This window comes from Peromyscus californicus, unplaced genomic scaffold, assembly GCF_007827085.1.
Source record: "Peromyscus californicus insignis strain IS unplaced genomic scaffold, ASM782708v3 Scaffold_7__1_contigs__length_154581171, whole genome shotgun sequence".
NCBI classification, from domain to species: domain Eukaryota; kingdom Metazoa; phylum Chordata; class Mammalia; order Rodentia; family Cricetidae; genus Peromyscus; species Peromyscus californicus.
In genome coordinates, this window is record NW_026294595.1 from 37534469 (window position 1) to 37550491 (window position 16023).

The window sequence follows — 16023 nt, forward strand, 5'->3', positions numbered from 1 at the left end:
ACATACATATATTCATTCTCTCTCTCTCTCTCTCTCTCTCTCTCTCTCTCTCTCTCTCTCTCTCTCTCTCTCTCTCCATCCCCAGTATCCTGCCACAAGGTATAGGTTCATTTCTTTATTATTTATATGTTTGTTGTGCAGTTGCCCATGGAGGCCAGAAGAGGAGGGGGATGGATACCCTGGAACTAGAGTTAAAGGTGGTTGTGAGCCATCTTTTGTGGGTGCTGGGATCTCTGGTCTTTTACAAGAGCAAGCGTCAAGCATTCTTAACTGCTGACCCATCTCTCCAGCCTTGAGCTTTAGAGATAACTAAGTAGTCATGATGAAACTGTGGTCCTTAGAATCTATGACCAATCATTGTTTCAAATCCAGCCTCTCCTTCCAGGTAAAAACATGTCAGAACTGTGTGAAATCTGGGGGAGACATGCAGGCCTTTTTCGAGACATTCCAGTTCCTTAGGTCTCTTGTCTTTAACAGTCTGATAGCCAAAAGGAGGGTTACAGGGACTGTCCGTAGTATTCCTGCCAGTACATTTACATATCCTAGGCAGTGATTTAGAAGTACTTGAAATAGTCCTGACCTAAAGAAATTGCATTGTTGAGAAAGGGAAAAAATAAAGTGGTAAGCAAGTAACAAGTCTGTGATGTCTTAAGAAAAATATATGAAAAGTGGAATTACACAGAATAAAGATGATTTAATCTGATGGGCAGAAATTTGATAAGGAATGTATAGGCTTCCCAGACATATAAAAGGGTTATGAGAGTATATTTGTTAAAGGGTGTGAAAATAGTCTAAGAGGTGTATACATTAAGAAGGATGGCCCTGGCCGGGCGGTGGTGGCGCACTCCTTTAATCCCAGCACTCGGGAGGCAGAGCCAGGCGGATCTCTGTGAGTTCGAGGCCAGCCTGGGCTACCAAGTGAGTTCCAGGACAGGCGCAAAGCTACACAGAGAAACCCTGTCTCGAAAAACCAAAAAAAAAAAAAAAAAAAAAAAAAAGAAGAAGGATGGCCCAAGAGTAAAGGATAAATGTATATGGGGAAAAAGTTCAGGCATTGCAAGGTTGATCTGTGTATTTGTAGAACGTCTTTCCATGTCTGTCAGGTGGGCAGTAGGAAACCTTGATTGGATGTTGCTATACATTCTCTGCCTTTAAGGAGAAGCGTGGTGAGGGTTTCACAGTTTAATGTTGTTGCAAATAGTTGACTATTTGATTGTTTTTCATTTTTAAAATTTATTTTGTATGTGCATATGCAGAGGGCAGAGGACAGTTTTCTGGAGTCAGTTCTTTCCTCCCTCCTTGTTGAGGCAGGAATTCATCTGTTTCCCAGATGAATTGTTTACTCTGGGATAGGCTTTGGTGAATGGGGTTCTTGTTTCTGCCTTGCTCTGTATGGGTTCTGGAGATGGAACTCTGCTCTCAGGCTTGCAAGGCTAGCACCTTTCCCTGGTAAGCTGGGCCCGCCAGTGCCAGTTGTGGAATGGCTGCTTTTTTATTAATGAGACCTGAATTGTGTCTCAAACTAAATGACCATTCCAGAATAAATTGTTGTTGTATGTGGGGGGGGGGGGCAAGTGCTTGCATGTGTTCCCAAATAAAATTAACACAGATTTGCATTTCACAGGAAACCTTAAGCATGGAGTCTAAACCTTCCAGGATTCCAAGAAGAATTTCTGTTCAACCCTCCGGCTCTTTAAGTGCTAGGATGGTGTCTGGAAACAGAGGAACTAGTTTAAATGATTCCTATCATTCTAGAGACTCTTCCTTTAGACTGGATTCTGAATATCAGGTAGTATTTTAACTTGAATATATGTACAGTCAAATTCAAAATGCTGTGGGTACATTCATTAGATTTAAAAAAAAGCTGCACCCGAGGCATCCTGTAATCTTAAATTATTAAAATAGAAACAAAATAAAATAGCTAATGATTTTCAAAATTTGGGAGCTTCAGAATTGTGGACAAGAAAGTATGGTCTTATATAAAATGCTTTCTAAAATTAGAAAACTTTGCATTTGAAAATAAATATTAATTAAAATAAATTTTAGCTGAAGTGGTACGTGTGGGTGGATGGCTTTATCTGTGGATAAATGCTTCTTCCAGTCAGAATACTTATTAATCTGTCTATATATGTGCAAAGCAGTGGATGAAATAACAATACAGGTGGTGAATACTTTTGCTTTTAATGTTGATTGAGTAATAAGTCTGTCTCAAGGTTTCTTTCAGTAGTAGTGTGTACCTAGCATCTGAGAAACCATGGGTCGGTTAACCCAGCACAACCTTCCCACTACCTCCAAATCACCTGCCATTTAGGAAGCTACATTCCAACAGCCCTTAGCATGATTATTTGAATATTAGTATTTTCTATGAAATTGAGTAATTTTTAAACAGCAGTTATTCCTTAATCTTTTTATAGTCTACATCAGCATCAGCATCTGCATCACCATTTCAGTCTACATGGTATAGTGAATCTGAGATAACTCAGGGAGCACGGTCAAGATCACAAAACCAGCAACGGGATCATGATTCAAAGAGACCTAAACTTTCTTGTACAAATTGTACATCTACCTCAGCTGGGAGAAATATTGGAGGTGGTTTAAATACAGTCTCAGGTAAGAAGTTACTCAGTTTCTGGTAAAAGTCACTTTATCAATATTTGGGACTGAAGTCTTTTTCCCCCCTCTGAGATTCTTAATTGTTTTAATAAAATAGTTTGTATATGATAGTGGATTTGGAAATGCAGTAGTTTCTCAAAAAAAAAGTTTTACCACCTTAAGTTGGTGGTAAAAATGAGTTGCCTCTTCATTTGGCCTTTTTGCTTTGAAACACAGAGCATGCTAGTAGGTTTTAATTAGGTCGAATAGCTGCTTGGTTTGTTTGTTTTGGAGACAGTCTCATTATGTAGCTTTGCCTGGCCCAAAATTTACAGAGTGTGTGTATTAAAGGCATGTGCCACCATGCTTGGCTCTAACGTTAGTATGTATTAGTATGTAGTTCAAATTGGTGAAAGTCATGAGTCTTCTGTTGGTTATTATGAGAGAGGTTTTGTTTTTTTTTTTTTTTAAAGATTTATTTATTTATTATGTATACAGCATGTATGTCTGCAGGCCAGAAGAGGGCACCAGATCTCATTACGGATGGTTGTGAGCCACCATGTGGTTGCTGGGAATTGAACTCAGGACCTCTGGAAGAGCAGTCAGTGCTCTTAACCTCTGAGCCATCTCTCCAGCCCCCATATAAGAGAGGTTTTTAAAGTGATACTACAAAGGCCACATCTGATAAACATTTCCTCATGTGTTTTTTCAACTGATAAACATAGTATATGATACTTTTCAGAAAATGTCAAAACTCTTAGTTTTAAAAAAAAGTTGGAAATTAAGAGCTCTACTTAAGTATGTAAGAATGGCATTGAACACTTTAGTTAACCACCATGGGATTTACATGCTTTATCCATAAAGCTCTGAGCCTCCTTATATTTTATACCTAGGTTTATGTATTTGTGTTGATCAAAAAAAAATCTTTGTTAGGAAAGCAGATTTCCTCCTTACTGAAACTGTCCCTAAAGTTGTAAAAGGAGACAAAACTTGTGATAATATGAGAAATAAAATGCTTGTACATTACCAACTAAGTTAGTGTAAGCGATTCCTTTTAGTTTTGCTAGAACTCCAAGGGAAAGACACAGCACTTCTGAAGGTCACTAAAAGTAGTGAGATGGCTAAGAGCACATTGCTTTGTAGAAACAATTTGTTCTGTTAGCTATGTGAAAGTGTAACATTAAACTCACTGGGCTATTTCTAGGATAGGAAGAAAGCCAGGTGTGGTGGCACACGCCTTTAATCCCAGCACTTGGGGAGGCAGAGGCAGGTGGATCTCTGAGCTCCAGGCCAGCCTGGGCTACAAAGCTGCATCCATGACAGCCAGGCCTGTGTTATATAGAAACCCTGTCTCAAAAAACAGGGGGAAAAAATTCAAAAGCAAGAAACAAAATAGGTTTGAGAATTAATTTTAGTTTACTTTTTAGGGAAATCATATCAAATAAAATTTGGAGTATCATTGCAAAAATACATTAATTCTTAGTATAAACACCTAATGAAATATGTCTGTGAAACTATTTCTGAGGCTGCTTAGAATATGCAAGCATTTAAGTAAGTCCAATTCCTCACATGGGGAAAAGAACTTCTTTTCCTGCTAAAATTGTAATTTATTCTATAACTGAATTACCATATAAAAATAGCTTTGGTTTTAATTTTTATTTGTTTTGAGATCCAGGTCTCATTTTATAGCCCTGGCCCAGGATTCACTGTGTATATCATGCTGGCCTTGAATTCACAGAAATCTGCTTGCCTGATTCTGTCTCTGCCTCCTAATGCTAGGATTAAAGCCACCATGCCTGGCTTTGGTTTTGGTTGGGTGATTTTCTAACATCACTTTGACTTTTTATGAAGTGTTCTGTGTCTTTGGCAAATTTTCATTTTTGACCTATAATCATTTTGACATAATGTTACGGTGTAATAGAGAATATCTAAGACATTTAGCTTATGTATGAGGATAGATTAACAGTGTTAAGGATTTGTTTAACATACATAGATTTACCATATCTGAGGTCTTGGGTTTAGTCCTCAGTACCAAAAAAGAAGAATGTTTGGGCAGAAAGATAATTTGGAGATGATTATTAGTTCATTAGTAAGTGATTTTGCTTTTGTTAAACTTGGCTTGTGATTATAGCTATGTAACTGGGGATAGCTATAATGATACAGTTATCTTCACTGTATTGCTAAAGATTTATGAACCTCAGAAACCTTGAAAACCTTCTCTGAAATAAAACTTCTCCCATTATTTTAAGATTCTTCTTGGAGGCATAGTCAGGTTCCCAGATCTTCTTCAATGGTACTTGGTTCATTTGGAACAGACTTGATGAGAGAAAGGAGAGATTTGGAGAGGAGAACAGATTCCTCCATTAGCAATCTTATGGATTATAATCACCGAAGTGGTGACTTCACAACTTCATCATGTATGTATAAAATACTTTAAATATCGCTTATGTGTTAGTACAAATGATCTGTGTCGGGCTGGAGAGATGGCTCAACCGTTAAAGGCTAGGCTCACAACCAAAAATGATCTGTGTCATTCATAAGAATACAGTGGAGGAAATGAAGTAATTTGAATTTATTAATGGAGATATCAGAACTAATTTTTTAGTATCTTGTTTTACTTTAACAAATATAAAAAAACTTAAAACATGTTCTTGAGTATTCAGATTCTCTTTTTTAAAATTTTTATACATGAAAAACAAGTATGTTAATAAAGTACTACTAGATAATTTTTCCATACTACAGTATGACTTGTCTATAACAGTTTTAATGTGTACTTCTAACTGAATTATGGAATAACTATATATGTTTACAGCACCATTTTTAACAATTATTTTATGGATATGGCTGTATTTGCCACATGTATGTCTATGCTCTACTTGTATGCCTGGTGCCCAGGAACGCCAGAAGAAAGGGACTGATCCTCTAGATTTAAGTTATAAATGGCTGTGAGCCACCATGTGAGTGCGGGAATGGAATCTAAGACCTCTGATAAAACTAGTGCTCTTAACTGCTGAGCCGTCTTTCTAGCCTCCAAATTAGCTATTTTAAGAATTATGTGGAACTGTATGATTGTTTTGATTAATTTTCAAATGTACAGTTTTTGTCTCTGTATGTAGACTTAAGCTTTTCAGAAACAATCACATTAAGTAACTAAAGGAAAAGAATGCTGATCAGAGTTAACAAAAGTCATGCAGAAGTGGGGTTTGTAGTTATTTTAATCAAATTACAGGACAGGAATAGATTTTTTTACTCCCCTTTGGAGCTGAGGACCGAACCCAGGGCCTTGTGCTTGCTAGGCAAGCGCTCTATCACTGAGCTAAATCTCCAACCCCCAGGACAAGAATAGATTTAACCTGTTATAGTTTATCCTTTCATTGGTCTCCTTATATTAGCACAATAATAAATACACGTATTACACAAGGTATATAGGGAATATTTTTCACAAAACAAAAGTAGTGTTTCTTTTCCCCACTCAGATTGAAGCAACCAGTTAAAGGATTGTATGTTTATCTTGTTGACCTTGAGGCAAGGCCACACTAACCTAGACAAGCCTGGAACTCTGTGATCCCCCTCCCTGTGCCACCCGAGTGCTGGGCTGTTCCTCCTTTCCTGCCCCACTTTCGAAAATGCAGATAGCAGAGGCCTCTATTGACTCACAGTTCCAAGCCAATATTAAAGGGCTAAGATGTGTCTGATGAGTAACCAAAAGTATAGAAATTCTTACCTGTTAGCAAGGAATATTATCAAATTACATGGGCAATAATAACATTTACATAAAATAATTTTTGTATTTATTGAATAGAATAAGAAGAATCTCCAAAACTGTGTCCCTGGGATGGTTTTGCTTTTTTTAATCATTGCACTGTACTTTTGGGCTAAAGTTCTGTATCAGTTTTTGAGAGTTGTCCGTTGTATCAGTTTCTCGTTAAACTTGCCTCAGTAGCTTATTCTTATAAGCTTTCATACCTTGTTTTGAATTTGTAGTGTTGACTTTACTTGGGAGTACTTCAGAAATAATTTTTCTCCTGTAATAGTTTAGCCGTTAATTATAAGATAGCAGTATTCATTTTAAACCTAGTCTTTCAATTTGGCAGTAGTCAATAAATGTACATTTAATAACGATTAAATTATTTCTTAATTGGTTACCTTCCCTTCTTTCAAAAATAGATGTTCAAGAAAGAGTTCCTTCTTCATATTCACAGGGAGCAAGACCAAAAGAGAATTCAGTGAGCACTTTACAGTTGAATTCATCATCCACCAATCACCAATTGCCTTCTGAACATCAGACAGTACCGAGTTCTAGGGACTCTAGCAGAAATTCTTTCAGATCACATTTTTCTCCAAGACAATCAGAATCTTTTCGAAACAGTTCACATCCCACATTTTCGTATCTTTCAAGTAGAGATGAAACCCCAGTTCTAAGCAATTCAGAAAGGCTTGGTTCCTCTCGGAGACCATTTCAAGAATCTTCTGACAATGAAGGTAGGCGTACTACTAGGAGATTGCTGTCACGGATAGCTTCTAGCATGTCATCAACTTTTTTTTCACGAAGATCTAGTCAGGATTCCTTGAATACAAGATCATTGAGTTCTGAAAATTATATTTCTCCAAGAACCTTGACTTCACAGTCTCGGAGTAATGGAGCATCATCTTCTGAAGTCAATGATGGCAGGGCATCTGAAGCTTCTCAGGGATTTAGATTTCTTAGGCGAAGATGGGGTTTGTCATCTCTTAGCCAAAATCATAGCTCTGTACCAGATGCAGAAAATTTTCATCAAGAATCAGAAGGTAGAAGTACAGGTCCATGGTTATCTTCCTCACTTAGAAATAGATGCACACCTTTGTTCTCCAGAAGGAGGCGAGAGGGAAGAGATGAATCTTCAAGAATATCTGTGTCCGATGTTCCGCCTAGATCTCATATTTTTAGAAGAGACTCAAATGAAGTAGTTCACCTTGAAGCACAGAGTGATCCCCTTGGGGCTGCTGCCAACAGACCACAAGCATCTGGAGCATCAAGCAGTGCTTCTGCAGGTGCCTCCACACCAGATTTGCCTCCGGGTGGAAGAAGTACTGGAATAGCAGGGATTCTTCCTGGTTCCTTGTTCCGGTTCGCAGTCCCACCGGCACTCGGAAGTAATCTGGCCGACAATGTCATGATCACTGTAGATATTATTCCTTCTGGCTGGAATGCAGCTGATGGGAAAAGTGATAAAACTAAAAGTGCACCTTCAAGAGACCCAGAAAAACTGCAGAAAATAAAAGAAAGGTAAATATTTGAATATTTATTGTACATTATAAAGCTAGGTCAGATTAGCTCTCATTATCTGAGGTTTCTTCCTTAACCTTATATGGTGTTACTGTGTCTTATCTCCATACACACAAATTTCTTTGTTCTATGGTTGGACTACTGCTAAATGGAATTTAATTGGGAAGAGGAATCCAATGATAATGCATTGCCAATCTGTATTAGACTAATTGGTTTACCACTTAATTTTGTATTTCTTAATTTTCCTTTTTTTTTTTTAAGATATAGTTTGATATAGTTTACCGTGGACTATTTTCCTGATTTTAAACTTTAGTCTTCCCTAGTAATACTAGCTTTAATACTTGTTCATTATAGCAATTTCCTCTGATTGTAAGTTATCTGAAGTATGTAGTAACTTAGATTTCTTACCTTCAAAAATAGCATTTATTTATTGGTCTTGACTGGTCTACAATTCTGTGCTAGTCTATCTGGTTAGGTAGGTTTAGTTTTGTTTTTGAGACAGGATCTCACTAAGTACCCTGGTTGGCCTGGAACTGATAGAGATTGTTTACTTGCCGCTGTCTCTCGTGTACTTGTATTACAGACATGTATTACTACACCAGCTCCTAGTTATGTAGTTGTAAAAGGGCATTTATTTTGAGAGTTTGTAGTATGTGTGTTTGTTGTATTTTGCCTTATAGATGAGAATTTTAAGACTAGTTAAATTAATAAACATAGAAAAATTGGATCTACTTAGTAAAAAGTAATTGAAACTATGAAGGGAAGAATGTTAAATACAAAACAAAATGTTCCACTTTTCAGAATGTTTGTGCTTAATATCGTGTTTCTGACTTAGCTAGGGCAGAAAGTCGCCTTATGTCTGTGTGTCTCTGTAAATGTCTTGTTAGACCCACTCCTACTGTCCAGGTTGTAGTTCAGTAGCAGTTCATCATTCAGTACTCAGTTTATTGAGTGCTTTTGATGTGCTGTCAGGAACTCACAAAATACAAAGGTGAACGGAAAACTTGACCTGTTATAAAGTGAATTCACATAGAAATGGTACATGTTAGCCTGTTAAATGGAGGACAAAGGATAATAGAAAATGTTGCATGTTTTAAAAGCCTTCCTTTATAGATACCAAAATGATTTAGTAAGACTGTTGAAAGTAGAGTGATGGAGAATTTTTAAATCTATTTTTAAAATTTTGATTCAGTGAATAAAAAGAATTTGTCAGTTTTGATAACTTGTAAATGAGAAACTACAAGTCAGTATGTACTTAATTCATTGAAGTAGTTTTTAAATTCTTTTGCAGTTGACAAAACGGCCAAAATGATATGTATGTTACTCTTAATACTATTGTACTTAAAGTAATCTAGAAGACGTCAGTAATTAAAATCTTAGTGACTGTGAAAAAGGTGTGTTACCAAAGACAAAAGTTAAAGCATTTGAAGCTGAGTTACAGCATGGCTGGTCTTATTTACTGTGACAGTTTTTATTCGTAGTAACATAAACTCTCAGAGGTTACTAGTGTTGCTCTACTCTTACCATTTGCTTTTTGGTACTCAGTACGAGTAGAAATGAAAGACTGAAATTCTGTATGATGAAAATGTCCATCTAGGACGGATCAGAATATCTCTGAAATCTGTGCATTCTTTTTTAGCCTCCTGTTAGAGGACTCTGAAGAAGAAGAAGGAGACTTATGTAGAATTTGTCAGATGGCAGCTGCGTCATCATCTAATTTACTGATAGAGCCATGCAAATGCACAGGGAGTCTACAGTATGTCCATCAAGAGTGTATGAAAAAGTGGTTACAGGCCAAAATTAATTCTGGTAAGATTCACTCTTAGATACTTTGTTTTCATATCTTTTCCCAAGAGATATACATATTTTTTTCCTAATTTATTATTAAAGTTACACGTCCTTATATACTCTATATACTTAGGATTTAACCAGTGATTATGGCATATACAGTCCTTTGAGTCGAGCACACTCACCATTTAGCAGCTATGTATTTTGAGAAAGTTTTATTGCCTGTGTCATTTAGCAGGGTGTCAGGGAATTCTTTTGGGTGTGCTGATTGGAGAGTCAGGTTCAGTTCCAGAAATGGGTTTTAGAGCACAGTAAACAGGCATACAAAGCACCTGGTGTAGTCATATTGTCATTAAGAGAGCACCTTTCTTAGGGAACACCATTTAATTTTAGACCTTGATAATACCAAACTGGCTCAGAAGGAAAGGAACATTTTAGCAGAGCAGCTAATAAGAAAGACTTAGGTATATTTGGAAACTGAGTGGTGTATGGTATGGCTGGTATTTAATTAATAGTTGGGTAAAGTTTTGGTTGATGCAGTTGGGATAAAAGAGAGTAGTAGAGGCTAGCTCATGCAAGACTTAAAGATTGAGGCTATAGCTTAAATTTATATCTGAATATGATGGGAAGCCACTGAAGGGGGCAAAATTGAATTGTTCTTATTTTTATTGGCTGCTCTGGAGAATAGATTTTAGGATAAGACCAGTCCTCCAGTTAGACTGGTGGTAAGAAATTGAGAAAAATTTACTTTGTGTAAGCCAAAATAATTGTGTAAAAGTGGGTATGATAAACTCAGCATTGCTAAGAATTGAAGGATTTTAAGATGATGATCTGTGAAATGGGCTAGAGATGTGGCTGAGCAGGATAAAGCGCTTGCTGTGCCAACTTGAGGACCTGCGTTCAGATCCCCTAGCCCCCATGGAAAAGCATGGCCAGTCATAGCACTGGAGTTAGGGAGATCCCAGGAGCTCTCTGGCCAGCCAGTCCAGCTAAATTGGAGAGTTTCAGGTTCAGTAACAGACTATGGTCTCAAAATGAAGGTAGAGAGTAATAGAGAAAGACACCCAGTGTCAGCCTCTGGCTCCCATGTGCACACACATGAGCATGTATCACATACACTGAAATGACAAGATTGATAAATATGTATGTTAAAGGGAGATACTACCTCATAGGCTCTTTTCCCAATAAACAAAGGTAGCAAATTAGAGTATTATATGGAGTGTGGAAACATTTTTATTTTGAGGTAGGAAAATATTCAGACATGTTTTTGAGAAGCTGTTGGGTTGGAGGAGAGAAATCCATGAAAAGGAGCAGAAGATAGAGCACAAGTTGGACAGAAGAGCCATTTCCTGTCCAGAAGCCAGTGTGGAAATGAGTGTGGATCAGTCTCCTGCTTCAGTCAAAGATGCATGACCTGTTGTATAAACGGTTCCATAAAATGATTTTAGACCTGGGGGAGACGGTTTAGTGGCAAGAGTACTTGCCTCTCATTTGTTAGGTCCTGTGTTTAATACTCAGCACTGCCGAAATTATTGAAATGAAACACATGCATTTTTAAGAAAGTGGTTTACTGATTCTTGGATGTGGATTGGAATACATTGAGCTTGGCTTATTTGCTAGGTAAATAATGAGTAATGTTAGAAATGTGTAAGATAATTTCGATTGTGGGACTTAATCAGAAGGCGAGTAAAAGTATGGTGTTAAAAAATTTTGGAGAGTAGGAATTTTTCAGGTCCATTATATTCTTATGGGACCATTGTCATATTAACTAAAGTCTGTGACAATTTGAGGAAAATAAACTGATTTCACATACAGCTCAGGCAAATAATCAATACAGTTTCTCAGCTTGGTACTTTTTCTTTCTATTAGGTCCAAGGAAACTCCCAATTTCCCAAATTCCAAAAGGCAGTCCATGTATCCAGAAATGAGCTCACCTAGACTATGAAGGATTTCTGGCTGATAAAAGCTAACCTTCCTCAGCAACTTGGGAAACCAGTTCCCACCTGCCAAAAGGAGTCATTTCCCTTACCTCTGAAAGAAGGAATATGTGGCTCTCCATTAACATATATATACTTGTGGTTGCCCATCAAAGCACATGCTAGTCTTCAGGCTCCTTCAGTGTCACAAATACTGTTACGCATCTCAAAGCCTCTACTCTAGCATGCCGGTTTCTCACCTCCCCAGAGTTCATACTCTCTTCACAATGGCAAGGCTTTCCCCCTGCTCTACTATGCTTTCTCTGTGCTCTGTCCCCTACTCTTCTCTCCTCTTGGAGACAGATGGCCATTTTCAGTCTGCTGGCCATGTCCAGTCTACTTCTTTATTTCTCTGCTTTCGGTTCCTCTACATGCCTCTGGCTCTTTTCTCTCTTGACTCAATAAAAACAATAAAAACCTCCCCACTAACAATGGAGTGGTGATGTTGGCAGTTTCTTTATCATGTCCCCTTGCATACACTCTCCTCTAGACTACCTTTTTATAAAAGAGTTTGATGATACTCTTACTCTTCTCAATCTCCAAAGTCTTTGGTTGGAGATTGGTGCAAGTTCACTCAAAGAATGTAAGTGGAGTTGAATTTAAACCTGTTCACTGCTACTCATAAAGCTTATTTGAGGAAAGTTTTCAATTGGTAGCTGTTATCTAATAATCCCCAAATAGTGGAAGGGCCTACATTCATAGTTAGGCATGAATGCCTACTAAAGTGGAGCTACCACCAGCCTTGTAGAAATCAAGTATTGGGTGTGACAGAAAAAAGTGTTTTTTGTTTTTTTTTTTCCCAAAAAAATTGTGACAAAAATATCATGTGTGAGAAAATTAAGTATGTAATTTTCAGTGGTTAACTTTCAAAACATAAAGTTTGTAGTGAGTAAGCTGTAACTCTATGCTTCGTCCTCTTCCCAATCCCTGATAGCTTTCAGCCTGTTGTTGGGAATCCTGGTTGCACCATTTACGTCTTCTTTATTAGCATATCTTGGGTTGGGCAATGTTTTAAAATATATGAGGACTTAATTCTAGTAATTGCTGAAATGAGCTGCTTTTATCTGGACAAAGGCGGATCTCTTTTTTCCTCTTGGAGGCAGCAGGGTAGGCACATTGCTTAGATCACATACAAGGTCTACATATGTATGCTGTGATACCAAAAATACTGACCCAAGTATGTAACTAGTGTTTAAGATGCTATGTGATTAAACATTGCTTTTGTAACATGTCAGTGTACTTCAGGAGGAAGGAGGAAGTACAGGTGACATTCCTTTGCCTCATTGTCTGCATCTCATAATTATAGGATGTATGAGTGTGTAGGATTAAAAAAAGGTATCCAAATGATGGGTGAAGGCATGAATGTTACAACACACAGCATGACATGCACATTTATCATTGTACATCATTAATTTTGTATACATTATTTGTTTATTGCAATATTATAATCTCATCTTTCATGCTTGTCTACTCCAGTATGTTAAACCTTGAGCTTAGGACAGAAAAGCTTTACTATTTACTATTTGATTTTTGTCAGGTTCTTCATTAGAAGCTGTAACCACCTGCGAACTCTGTAAAGAGAAGTTGCAACTTAACCTGGAGGATTTTGATATTCATGAACTACATAGAGCTCATGCAAATGAACAAGTTAGTATATTTTGCCTAATTTGGTAAGTGTCTGTTGTGTGCTTAAAGGACAGCTCTTGAAGAACAGATTAAGTCATGGTCAGAAAATCTACCTTAGTAATATTCTTATCATAATTCATATGATAAGAGTTTATTATTTCATAAAAATTTTCCCTTTAAATAAAAGACCAAGATAAACTGTCAGACTTTATAAGTGAGCCTAAAAATTAATAGAAGTTTAGGAAATTGGGTCCAAAGTAGGCATCACCACTACCTGGCAGTGCGTTGTATTTTATACATTTACCAGCTTGGGATAATTCATGTTGATGAAATCATACAATATAAGGTTGTTTTGTTTTGTTTTGTTTTGTTTTTCAACACAGGGTTTCTCTGTGTAGCCCTGGCTGTCTGGGAACCCACTCTATAGACCTCTGCCTCCCGAGTACTGGGATTAAAGGCATGTGCCGCCACCACTTGGCAATAAGGTTTTTTTTTTTTTTTTTAATTTAGCTAATTTTTTTATTTTAAAGATTTCTTTATTTATTATGTATACAGTTCTGCCTGAACATATCCCTGCAGGCCAGAAGAGGGCACCAGATCTCATTACAGATGGTTGTGAGCCACCATGTGGTTACTGGGAATTGAACTCAGGACCTTTGGAAGAACAAGCAGTGCTCTTAACCTCTGAGCCATCTCTCCAGCCTCTTGTTTTGTTTTTTAAGATCTGAGTTCTGTTCCCAGCATCCATGTTGGATGGCTCACAACTCTGGCATCTGAGGACACTTAGACACACATGCATATACCCACATACAAATTTACATACATACACATAAAATAAATCTTTAAAAACATAATGTGAGAATAACAGATACTATTTGAAAGTCTGATAAAAATCTATGGACTTGCTGGGCGGTGGTGACGCACGCCTTTAATCCCAGCACTCGGGAGGCAGAGCCAGGCGGATCTCTGTGAGTTCGAGGCCAGCCTAGGCTACCAAGTGAGTACCAGGAAAGGCGCAAAGCTACACAGAGAAACCCTGTCTCGAAAAACAAAAAACAAAAAACAACAAAAAAAAACAAACAAGGGCTTATAGGACATAGATATAATGTATTGTTGTCTCTAGACTAAGAGAAGTCAGAAAATTATTTTCTCTTGCTACCTTTAGATGTACATTGTCTCTTAAAATTAAGTCACATTTTTTTCACTAAAAAGGTTTTTTTATTTTTATTTAATCATATTAATGACCTGCATTCTTTCATTATAGAGAAGTGTTAGAAGATACTAGTTATAGTCATTGTAAAGACAATGATAATGATAGTCTTAGCTTTATCTTATTTTATATAAGTCATGGATTCTAGTGACTAGAGCTATCCTGATTTTTAAGTGATTGGTTTAATATAATTTTATTCCTTTTTTTTTCTTTTGCACGGTGATAACCATGTAAATTTTTGTTGTTAGATTGTTTTGTTTTGAGACAGGGTCTTATAGCATATCTCTGGCTGGCTTGGAACTTGTTATGTTAACCAGGCTAGTCTTGAACTTAGATCTGCCTGTCTCTACTCCTCCCTCCCCACACTTGTATACCCCCAAGTGCTGGGATTAAAGATGTATGCCACCATACCTGGTATAATCATGTAAAGTAAAAAATAATGATTTTCCCAGATACATGATTTACTTTTCAGTAAAATAATGTCAAAATGATTAAGCATGTAAAGATTTTATTCCAGATTTTTAATGATAAGTAGAATGTGGATGAACAGTTTCTAAAATTAATATTAGCATGCAGTTCTTAATTTCCGATATGTTTATTATCCAAAGTAGGTAAAATTGACCTTTTCACTGTAAAAATTAAAGGGACAGATTGGGTTTTTAATCTCTGTATCCTAATTTGTGTTCAGAGCTATGTTTATATTGGTACAATGTTAGTCTGGTATTCTTGGGACCCTGAGTTCATTCCCTAGGACCACCAAAACAGCAAGAAGGGAAAAAGATAAAGGAGAAGGAACATACTCACAACAGTTTGAAACTGTTTAGTATTTGAGTCTTCCATTCCCAGCGTGACCAAAAAAGCGTGCTAATATCTGTGTGTGTTTGCTTTAAAATAACGGGATTAAAAAAAAAAAAAACCAAGAAATACTAGTATATCACATTTGGTATAAATTGTAGTGCCCATTACAGATTTAGGTTAAATGAAACTAACTTATTTTAAAGTAGACTGATATAATTATTAGTTGTTTGTAAAAGGAAATCTATTAGGAGCTTTATAGAAAACCAAAATCTCACCAAATGATTTAAAAAGTAAACTTTGATATAAATGATAAAGGGAGCTAGACTGAGGAAAGATAACACCCGTGTAAGTCAGCCTTATATTTTAATAGTTGACTGTACACCTTTCTAGGAGCTGTGTCTGAATCCGCTTCCTTTAGTTTACCAGCTAACAGTGACTGTCAGTCACAATTCTAGTTTTCATTCTCTTTCTTTTCTTTGCTTCCCCATTTAAGGCTGAGTACGAGTTTATCAGCTCTGGTCTCTACTTAGTGGTCTTACTGCACTTGTGTGAACAAAGCTTTTCTGATATGATGGGAAATACAATTGAACCAAGCACTCGTGTCCGAGTAAGTAGCATTGGTATTGGGGAAAGAGGGAGGCGGGTGCGATACCGCAAGAGTTGGTCTTGGAAAGCCAATTGATGTATGTGTTCATATCCCAATTCCTTTGCAGGAGCCCGTTTAAACGTTTGCTAACAATAAAAATAGTCTGTATTTAATGGAAAGT

The 16023-nt window shown here is 37.0% G+C and overlaps 1 protein-coding gene across 5 annotated transcripts in view; it reads left to right on the forward strand.

The window, feature by feature from the left end:
• Marchf7 (membrane associated ring-CH-type finger 7) overlaps nt 1-16023 on the forward strand; it is a 44411-nt gene that overhangs the window by 23232 nt on the left and 5156 nt on the right. For all 5 annotated transcript variants that reach the window (XM_052723275.1, XM_052723274.1, XM_052723276.1 and 2 more), the window contains 7 exons: nt 1625-1789; nt 2415-2610; nt 4842-5009; nt 6760-7858; nt 9498-9667; nt 13160-13269; nt 15750-15863. In XM_052723275.1, coding sequence (XP_052579235.1) covers nt 1637-1789; nt 2415-2610; nt 4842-5009; nt 6760-7858; nt 9498-9667; nt 13160-13269; nt 15750-15863 — 2010 coding nt within the window. In that variant the 5' untranslated portion in view covers nt 1625-1636. The remainder of the gene's footprint in view (nt 1-1624; nt 1790-2414; nt 2611-4841; nt 5010-6759; nt 7859-9497; nt 9668-13159; nt 13270-15749; nt 15864-16023) is intronic.